Here is an 11,393-nt window from a genome sequence, read left to right on the forward strand (position 1 = left end):
ATATATATATATATATATATATATACAGTTATAATATATATGGTAAACATATCATGCACGTACTTGAATATTTTTTCAACCCAACAGATGACGGTACATATCGATGCGACAGCTTCTAAAGGTAAAGTATATACTTTATACAGGTATAGCATAAAGAGTAAACAAGAGGATTAAAAAATTATGAATTTTAAAATGAAGTAGGGATCCTGCTATAAAAATAATATAACAAGAATTAAAACCACAATCACACATTTATACAATTTAATCCCTACTTTGGCAGCTTTATACACTTATCTGTAGGCCAAAGGTATTCAAGACTTTAAACATTGCATTTTATTACTTTTGAAAGTGTTTAATTTCTACCTCCCCATCTGTTTCTTAACAAAGACACAAAAACGGTCCACTTAATTAGTTTGTATTGGAAGCTAGAATTCGTTTAAGGAACTCCATTTTTTTTCTTTTTTTTTGCAGTCCACTTTACTTAGCTTTGGCAGTGAGGGTTATATTAGGTACACGCTCAAATATCTGTTCTATTTTTTCTGTTCACTTGCCTTCGAAATCAGGGTTTTCTTAGGGTACTCACTCTATGGTCTCAAATAATCCATTTTTTTTTATATTTTCCTGCAACCTACTTTACTTGGCTTTGGAAATTAGGGTTTGCTTACGGTTTCCACTCCATAGTCTAATCTATTTTTTTTTTATTTCTGCCACACATCACTTTAGTTGGCCTTGGAAATTAGAATGAACAGCCTAAGCATACATACCCTAAGGTCTATTCTATTTTTCTTGAGTGAGGAAAAAAATGAAATCATTGACTTTTCTCAGAATATGTAGCTAATTTTTGAATATGTAGTCGATTTTTTCATTTTTCTGGACTTTTTGTATACATGTGTGTGAATCCTGTGCAAGCAAAATTTTATTTACTAAATGAAACTTACTTTTACTATTGTGAAATTTGAAATGTTCTAAAAGTACTAATAGTGATAAAATAATTCTAGTTCATAATCCTTAAACTTCTAGTTCTAATCTAGCTGTTTTTAAAGTTTCTGGTAATAACTGATGAATCAAAAAATAAAATTTTACTTGACAAAAATATCTAAATTACTTGAAAATTAAGATTTAAAAAACATGTCACTCACATTCTGTTTTGAAGGTAAAGTATTCTGTTAAGTGTCTACACTCGTGGTTTCCTCGTAATAAAAATAATGTGTTTGGATAGCAGATTTTTAATGCCCACAGGTAAAGAACACACTGCAAGAGAAATACACGTCATTAAAAACCAATGTTGTCACAAATACAAACACACAGTAACACATACATATAAAAATTTATAACATTCACCTTGGACAAAACCATTCATTAAAATACCTTAGCCTTATCTCTCCCTTCATACTTTTGCTTGATCCCGTGAAAAGAAAAAAAGCATACATATGTAAAAACCTAAAAACAGACATATCCATAAAACAACATTTACAAGGTTATGGTAAAAACAAACCATATTATCACAAATCTTACAAGCTTACACTACACATTTTGCAAAACAAAAACACACACCCATAAACTTACAAAAAACATCGATGACAGAGTTTAATTATTAACAAATAATTTGAGTTTTTATTACACAAATACATAAAGCTGTATTTATCAAGTCCACATCAAACAAATACATGCCCTATACTGTTTTTTCTTATACCTTTGCAAGGTTATAAGTACAATCTTTACCACTTTGTATGGCTTCACTGAGAATTATGTACAAGTTTTGAGGTACATGTTGAGAGAAGACATGATATGCCTTCAAATACAGGGTGAGAACTGGCAAGATCAGTGCCCAAAACTCATTATCAGAGTTGGTATTTAACTAGTATTGCATTGAAATACATTGAAATAAAAAAACAGATATTTTTCTAAAATTAATTTTAGGTGAATGGTGTCAATGGAAACAAAATGATGGTCATTTACATTTTGTAATTAAAGGATGCTGTTGTGTACATAAAAGGTTTTTGCATATACAAGTATTATTATAAACAAGCCATTTTCACATTTTTGACAACTCTACAAGAATTTCCTGAAGACTATGATTAAATTTGAATATTTTGACAGTATTCTTTCTGAAAAAAAATGTGAATCTCCTAACAAGTAAATAAAAAAAACGAATTTACCACAAAAGGTGCAAAATCCAATTAGTTTTTAATAGAAAAACATCTCCACACAGTACTTCACAACATATTAATATATCCAAGCAATATCAGTTAAGAGTGGTTTCAAATATGTATGTCAAGGGTAAAAAAAATAACTCATGTGAGCAAAACGAGAGAAAACGATAGAGAATGTGAATAAGACATGAAGTAAGTATGGACTATATAAGAAGTGTTTTCATGCAGAAGGTTGTGTTTTATTCTTTGTACATGTTCTGTAATGCATGAAATGAATTTCTCTTTATATGGGGGGGATACATTTGGATCATAAAAGTCCCTCAAATGACCATTTTATTATCATTATACTTGTCTTGGTATATATTTTCATTTATTTATATTAAACAGTTATTTAGCTTTTATATTTAGGGATAATAATAATAAAATTCTTTTTTTTTGTATCTATACCTATATAAGGTGAACAGAAAGATTTGTTTTATATTATCTATCAAAAAGAACATTAAAAACTGCAGGTTTCTTTACCTTTGACTGGCATATTTTAACCTCTCCTCAATTTGTAATGCTTGGATATTTTAATAAATCATGAAGTGTTCTATAAAGATATATCTTTTGTAAAACACTAGTTCAGAAAAGTAAAAACAGTGGATTGGGAATTGTGATAAATGAAGAGGACATTCTGGCATTTTTTTTCAGTAAAAGATTATTTTTTCCAGGAATAATACAGTAAAAAGTAAAATTATTAAAAAATAATTTTAATCTACATGAATTTCTCTTGTAGTTTAAACAGTCAAATATTAGTTCTTACACCATCTAATATAGACACAACAATGCCCTCTCCAGATAAAAGGTAAAACTTTGCCATTTCTTTTTGTTGAGCCCCACTGACCTGCGACAGGTGTCAAAAATTAAACTTTTTCTATGCATTTCAATGGAATATTAGTTGAATATTGACTCTGATACTGACTTTTAGTCACTGATCTGGCCAACCCCGATTTGTCTAAATAATAAATGATTAACAATTGTATGTGAAATGTGAGAAGACAAGATGTGACTTATTAATTCCATCAAACAATTAAGTTCAAAAAAAAAAAAGCAAGACTGAAGAGGATGCACGAATGTGTCGAAACTAGTTTCTCTGATTTCAGACTTCTAACAGTTCATTCCCTTTACTGTGGCTTTTTCACTAATTGTATTATAAATGCATTTGTTTACTGTTTTCCAATCTCTTCTAGTTTATTTGTATTTTCATCAAATAATTAGCTTCATACATAATATTCATAGACTATTTATGGTATATACTAATTACCCATTGAGTGTTTAAAGAGAGTTTTGTACTTAAAACTTTTCTCTTTATCAATGTTATACTAAGCATATTAACAATTCAACCATAGCATTAGGGAACAAGTTAATACACAGTAGTACATGAGAACTAGTATTTCATAAATTAATATATGTTTGCACTTCCATATCAGTTCACTAAATTACAAACATTACTGTTTTGTTCACAAAAGTTAGGTAAGTTGTTATTATATTTGAAAGCCTTGAAACAGTTTAACCATACCATCCTATCAGACAAAGAAAGATACTTTTTAAAGTAACATTAAAATATTCTTTGGGACAGATCTACCTGTAAACAGTTCCTAAAATATAAAATATGCTTTGCTTATATATTCTAAAGCCCCTCCATCTCTCCATAGCACAGTGGTAGGACTGAAGTCTTTTTAATATTAAAATTTGGGGTTTATACCTTTTGATGGGCTTAGCACAAGAAAGCCTATCACAAAGTTTTGCTTAAACTAATTGCAATAAAAATATAAAAGTATCAGAAGTTTCCTACCCTCAGAAGATATTATAATCAAAATGAAACTATTATTATATAAAGGCTAGGCTTACTCATAGTCAGAAGTGAGTTTAATTCCAGAAAACACGTCAAGACAATCAATTCTTTATCTCTTTTAAACTTTCCAAACCAGTAACTTGAAGAAAGAAATTAATATTAAAAAAAGCAAAAAATTATAAAACGTTACATTTGTTCAGGGTTGCTATTAACCAGTCATATATTCTTCCTTGTCATTTTATTCTGGCACGAACGTTTTGGGTTATTCTAGAAGAATATAGCTATATCCATCCATACGAGAAACATAACAGTACTTTATTTTAATTTCTTTTATATTTAACCACAAACAAGGTATCTCTGTGACATACCATGCGACTAACCAGAGACTTTTGCACAACATCCTATAAGACTGCTACTGACTCACCTCTATGCTAAAATAACCTCTGTCTACATAATCTCCAAGAAAGAGGTATTTAGTTGTTGCTGGTGGCCCGCCTACTTCAAATAACTTCATTAGGTCGTAGTACTGTCCATGTATATCTCCACATACTGTAAGAGAAAGAGGAAGAACTAGATTAAATTTTTAACAGACACAATATGTAAACTATAATATCAAACGCTCGGGCTTTCTACATTCTAAGACACGTTGACTTAAGAGTTAAACAAAGCCAGCAGAAGAAAAATAATAAAAAGTTCAGTTTTGAAAATTATATGCTCTAAAAAAATTCCACTCCCAAGTTCTTGGAAATATATATTGGGAACATGGGCGTCCACCGGAATTTTCCCTGAGCGAGGGGCAAAGTAATGTGAAATTGTGAAGTGAATAAAAATACTTGTCGAATGAATAAAGAAAGAGTTATGTTTTTCATTTTAACCTTACTCCCCCACCCCCCTGCGGACGCCCATGATTGTAACGAAGTATTTTCAATTTAACATCGCTATGTTTCCATTCCTCATTCTATGACCCTGCTTTAATAACTGAATGTTACTAAAATACCTGTTTTCCCAAATTAAAACACATCACAATCTAGGGGATTTCGCAAAAATTTAGTTTTAAAAAGTGTATTAAAGTCGACTGCACTAATGCTTTAGTTAGTTAGTTCCACATCACCGTGTTACGTGTGCAGCTACCCTACTGCGCAACTAGTGAAGCACTATGACGTTGACATCCCAGTCGGACATTAACTGAGGGATGCTCTTGATAAACTAATTGTACTTCCACAACTTCGTTTAAATTGGTATCATTGACAGAATCCTGTAATCAACAATTCAATTACTATTCCTGAAGATTTTCACAGATAATTAATACTATAGGAGTCGTACTCATGACAACACATTTTTCATATGAAAACATAAAACATTTTGAACATCCTACAAGTATTCATTATGATGTGGAATTATCATTAAAAGTGACAGCTGATTCTTTGGTTTAAAAGGTCTGATATTTTATACAGAACTCTGTATGTGTGAGCATATAATTCGTTATAAATTTCTTTAAAACTTAGCTAAGATCACCTGTGTATTTTTTTTGTATGATAAATATCTTCCCAAGAAACGAAATGGTGCTCACCTGTGTATTTTTTTTTATTATTGTATGATAAATATCTTCCCAAGAAACGAAATGGCACCATTCAGAGAGGCAAAAGGGAAATGTCCTCTAATCCCCGAGAGTTTCAAACATATGTACAGGGTGATGAAAAAGTCACGCGTTTGTTTGTTTGAAGTTAAGCACAAAGATACACAATGGGCTATTATCTGTGCTCTACCCACCAAGGATATCGAAAGCCGGTTTCTAACGTTGTAAGTCCGCAGACATACCGTTGTTTCACAGGGGGGAAAGTTACGTACTACCACGATTTTTAAAATCCTTAGAGCTATTTGAAATATTGATGCCACGACATTATGTCATCACTCCCACGCGTTCTTGCAAGGTTAATGACATCTCAACCAGCAAAACACAAACATAACTTCGAAAAATCATAAGGGCATAAGTTAGAAATATCATGACAGTGTGTCGCCCTGTATGTATTAACAGTTGCTTGGAGAATTTTATTCCCATTTATTTTTCAACAGTTAACAAGTAAAACATTTTTCTTCCCAAAGGTAATGATACCTTGATACTAATTTGAGTCACAGTCTCCAAACGTTGACATTACATACACTGGAACATTTTCATAGCCCACCGCTTGGCAATCCGGTAAGGAACCAGAACGGTTATTCCAGGAATATGATCTAAATAACCGAGATTTCTTCTCTACGAATATAACAATATCCATTATTAATTGCTTTGCCTTAAATTAAACCGGTGATAAATTATAAAGTTTGGTATGGTCAACTCAAATTCCGATGTTATACCAATTGAAAATTTGTGGTACTGGTTGTTTGTTTGTTTTTGTAATTAAGCACAAAGCTACACAATGGGCTATCTGTGCTCTGCCCACCACGAGTATCGAAACCCGGATTCTAGTGTTGTAAGTCCACAGACATACCGCTGTGCCACTGGGGGGCGATACTGGTACTGGCTGATTTGTTTGTTTGTTTTTGAATTTCGCGCAAAGCTACACGAGGGCTATCTGCGCTAGCCATCCCTAATTTAGCAGTGTAAGACTAGAGGGAAGGCAGCTAGTCATCACCACCCACCGACAACTCTTGGGCTACTCTTTTACCAACGAATAGTGCGATTGACCGTCACATTATAACGCCGCCATGGCTGAAAGGGCGAGCATGTTTGGTGTGACAGGGTTTCGAACCCGCAACCCTCAGATTGCGAGTCGAGTGCCTTAACCACCTGGCCATGGTACTGGCTGAGGAGTAACTTTTCAAAATAGACGCCAAGTAACCCGCGGCGACTATCGAAATGGAAAGAAAACCAATTGACAGTGTTAAAAAAACTGATAGTATTTATGTCTGACCGATGTCGTCATATATTTAAAACTAGAGCAGGACATAGTGAATATTGATTATTCAATTTATATTCTAAAATGAACTTCTTATGTCTGATAATTTAATTCTGGATATAAACCAAATCTATACTTTTATTTTGAAAACATATGTGTTGATAAACACAGAATATTGAGCGGTATACTGTAAAAATTATCATATTTATTTTTCTTTTCTTTTTATATATATTTTGTATAATCATATACGTGGTATACGATCTAGCTGTGGTTGTTAAAAGCACTGTATGTCTGTTGATAGATTCTTTTGAATGAACTGTATGAAATTTATTGTCGATCAGACAAATAAATTATTGTTTTTCATGTTCTATCTCCTTCATACGTTAATACTCGGAATACATAAAACAGTATATCAGACACCCTTTTACTGCTCGTATGTAAAGACGTTTCGTGTGTCAAGCCATCTTTCGCACCATTCTTTATAGCTAAAACGACAGTTGCGAACATTATAATCAATGTTTAGTTTAGCTGCCATAGCAACTATAGAGTCGTCCATAACTCCCAGTCAGGAAAAAGCAACATGAATTTTACCTTGATGACACGATCTGAAACATGTTCTTAGAATCGTTAACATTTTAAAATAAAAAAAAAACATATTTAAATAATATGAAAATAAGAAAGCTGTCTTTATATTTCAGTCACGAGAAAGGACTTGAAATTTTAATTCCTACTGTACATTTTAAAGTCTCCATGCACATTATATACTCACGAAAATAAAACTATCAGACTACAAACACCAAAGGTAAATCGTCACATGTTGCTAAAGGGTAATGTGACACAAAGAAACTACGTAACACTAAGCAGTTTAATACCCAAAAAATAAAAACTTTTAATTATTGGTTCACTTAATAATTTTAAAACATGACAAAAATGTAAGACTAACACTATAAGCTAGTGCTCCATCTTGAGAGTGGGTGAAAATGGAATACTATTCTAAGTTATTGCTCCACCTTGAGAGTGGGTGAAAATGGAATACTATACTAAGTTATTACTCTTTGAGAATGGGTGGGAATGGAAGATTAGCAATGCAAATTACTCCTCGATTTGAGAGTGAGTGGGAATTCTAAGAACTTAAGAGGGAGGGCAAAGAAGAATTATGTAATAATATGACAACCACAATACAACTGCCACATCCAATGTCTACGAGGCCTTTCGCCAATACCAAAATTCATCAGGACAGGTAGGACACGAGTGCTGTTTATATGAATTTCACGAAAAACAAACGTTATGGTGTGAACTACATGAATTGTATTATAAACGTTTTTTTATTTACTTACAAATCAGAATAAGAATTAAAAATAAACAGTATTTATGTATTTTTAATACAGGTTGTTTATTATTATTATTTTATTTTTGAATTAACTTTACTGGCGAACCAGCAAGCTAATCTTCTGGTTGTACGGAAAACTAAGAATGCAAGTTATTGTTCCCTTAAGAGTGAGTGAGAATGCAGACTAACACTAAGTTATTGCTTCACTTTGAGAGTAGATGGGGAACAGAAGTCTAACAGAGTAAGTTAATGTTCCACCATGCGAGTGGATGCTAGATTGTAGCTGTACAAAAACTTATAGCAGTATAGATTTACACAGACATAACAACCGCGCACAACAAATGTCAGTTTACATCTTAAGGCGAAGAAACAAATATGTAATTTACTAAACACGATCTCCTGCTACAAAGACACGATACTGACTTCTAGCAGATTAAAGTAACTACTACTCTTTATCATAGAAGGCGTTACTTGTTGAAATGGAAACCAGAGCTACACCGAAACAGCCTAAGTACACCACGCCAAGATACCAAAGGGAAGGCTGGTAATTTATGGCCAAAATAGTCCCCATGATTGTAACAACTGGAGAGAAGTGTTATTCAGCCTACGATTTGCTTTCTCTTCGTAAGAACTACGAATCGCCGTTGTTTTATGACTAGGCGGGGTATATATACTTTTGTTCAAGCTAAAGTATTCAGCAAGTGTTGTCTATAGCTTGTTGCCAATGTGATGAAAAAAAAGTAAGCGACTAGAAATGCAGAGAAGCTTCCAAATAACTCTTCAAACTTTCATTCGGGCAAATGCGATCAAATGTCACTAACACGCGTCTCAAACGTTATCAATAATTCACAGCTGAAGAAAATATACAACAGGAGACTGGTGTGTGCAATCATGCTTCTGAGCTAACTTTAAAAGTCCTACAAATGTTAAAGTTTTTTATAACTTTTGTTTGCAAAAAATAAAAAGTACTAAAAGGTATAGTGTAAATTTTCTACTACATCATCATCACATTTTAATTTATGAAATGTTATTTGTATGTTTTGTACAAAAAAAAAACATTTTTACACCATATTTCGCAAAATGTGAAAAAAGAAAAGAAATAAACAATGAAGTAAGTTTAATGTAAAAGCATAAAATTGCTTTCTAAGAAAAAGCCGTATGCATTATATCAGGGGCACAGAGAGACTTGACAAATTATCATTTACAATTAGCGCAAATAAACTCGAGAAAGAACCTTTGAAAACAAGAACAACGCCTAACACGAAACATCAGGCACACAAGAAAACTCAGAAAAGAGACCTTACACGGAAACTTCATTTCTTACATATGAAGTAATTTGTACAACGAAGCTGAGAAAGAACCCCTACACAGGAACGATAACCCTTGGACGTGATACATAAAGGGAGACTCACTCACGAAAAACACAGGAACTTACACATGAGCTAGGATCCACAAAAATACTTTTTACGAAAGAACTGCAACTCTCATAAGTGACATCAGGTGCGAAGGATATTTCAAGAAAAGGCAGCTCAATATAAACTTCACTTCTTATATGTGACATCCACGTGCATAGAAAGGTTATGCAGGAAGAGAAATGTATTGGAGGTATCGCACGAGACCCTACATAGACACTGTAACTTGTGAACGTGAAAGAAAATGCACCGAAAAACTCGAGAAAGAAAACCTATACATAAGCTTCACCGATTCCATGTTACATCAGATGCACAGAAGGACTCGAGAAAGAAAACCTATACATAAGCTTCACCGATTCCATGTTACATCAGATGCACAGAAGGACTCGAGAAAGAGGTCTTAAACAGGAATCACCTCTTTCACGTAACACGATGTACACAGGGAGCGTTCCGAGAGAAAGAGGTCTTAAACAGGAATCACCTCTTTCACGTAACACGATGTACACAGGGGGGTTCCGAACTCTTAATGCTTTCCTGAAAGTGCTTATACATATGTTAAATAGAATATGCTATACAAAATAAAATTAGAGTAAAATGATGATATATTTTAGACGTTTACAATCGATAACTGCTCGATGTAGGTACATGTGTCCAAAACGTATTACGAGTAAACTCAGTTCTTTTGTTTGAGAAGTAGAACTACTCTATACGTCTAAAAAATCAGTACTATAGAGTAGAAGTTTTATTATTTCCATTTGTTTTATTTAAAAACGTGCACAGAGAGATTTGAAAAACAGAGCTCCTACACAGTATGTCAAGAGCAATATTACTGTGTTATTAGCAAATAATTATGCGTATAATGTTTTAACAGTGACTTAACACTAAGGAAATCTATCAGCATTTGATGCTTAACTTCAAAAGTAAAGGCTCAGTGTCCAAAACCCATATAAATATCTAGGAATGACGCTTTCTGCCAGAGTATTGGCATTTGTGACCCCATAAATCTGCCCAGACGTGATTTCTGACCCTAGAGAAGACTTAGTGAGCCTCATTCTGATGGAAAGCTCTTGATGAACATGGCCGGTATTTAAGCTTTTAGTCTTTATGATATCATTCCCACAGTGTTTCATTGGACACATTTAATCCAATATATTTAGTCACTAATGGACATTTTGATTCGTTGTTTTAGTATATACTTTATGAAACTGTCCGTCTTAAAGTTGATTTTAAATATTCTTACTGGTTAACTCATTAATATAACTACTAAAATATCTCTATAGGAAGTAACTATAAATATAAGAAACAAACAAAAAAAAGAACCGGAAAAGAGGACAAGAGTGACCAGAAACCGGTGTCAATATATGTTCTAAATAAACCACGTAGATCTGTGTCAAGTTCTCTCTAAAATATCTAACCTTTTCCTGAATAGTGGAACATGATTCATAAATGCACTGGTTAGTGCTTCTTCCCGATTAATTGGTTTTTGGTCGTGTTTGTGCGACCTGGGAGGGTCAGTTGCTATGAAGACCTCTTCCTCCCTCTGGTTAGTTATTATTTTGGTTTGTTTGTTTCGAATTTCGCGCAAAATGATGTAGTATGATCACACATTAAAAAATAATAGTTAAAAATTGTCGAACTGCACTTGGTTCCTGTTATCTAAATGTTTGTTTGTTTGTTTGTTTTTTGTAATTTCGCGTCAAAGCTACACGAGGGCTATCTGCGCTAGCCGTCCCTAATTTAACAGTGTAAGACTAGAGGGAAGGC

The 11,393-nt window shown here is 33.1% G+C and overlaps 1 protein-coding gene across 1 annotated transcript in view; it reads right to left on the bottom strand.

Annotated features, from left to right (window-relative positions):
* LOC106459318 (serine/threonine-protein phosphatase 2B catalytic subunit 2-like) overlaps nucleotides 1-11,393 on the bottom strand; it is a 98,157-nt gene that overhangs the window by 14,770 nt on the left and 71,994 nt on the right. The window contains exons 3-4 of the mRNA XM_013918927.2: nucleotides 4,415-4,539; nucleotides 1,140-1,251 (exon numbers count right to left, since the gene is read on the bottom strand). Coding sequence (XP_013774381.1) covers nucleotides 1,140-1,251; nucleotides 4,415-4,539 — 237 coding nt within the window. The remainder of the gene's footprint in view (nucleotides 1-1,139; nucleotides 1,252-4,414; nucleotides 4,540-11,393) is intronic.

The sequence above is a fragment of the Limulus polyphemus genome, unplaced genomic scaffold (assembly GCF_000517525.1).
Source record: "Limulus polyphemus unplaced genomic scaffold, Limulus_polyphemus-2.1.2 Scaffold592, whole genome shotgun sequence".
Classification (NCBI taxonomy): Eukaryota; Metazoa; Arthropoda; class Merostomata; order Xiphosura; family Limulidae; genus Limulus; species Limulus polyphemus.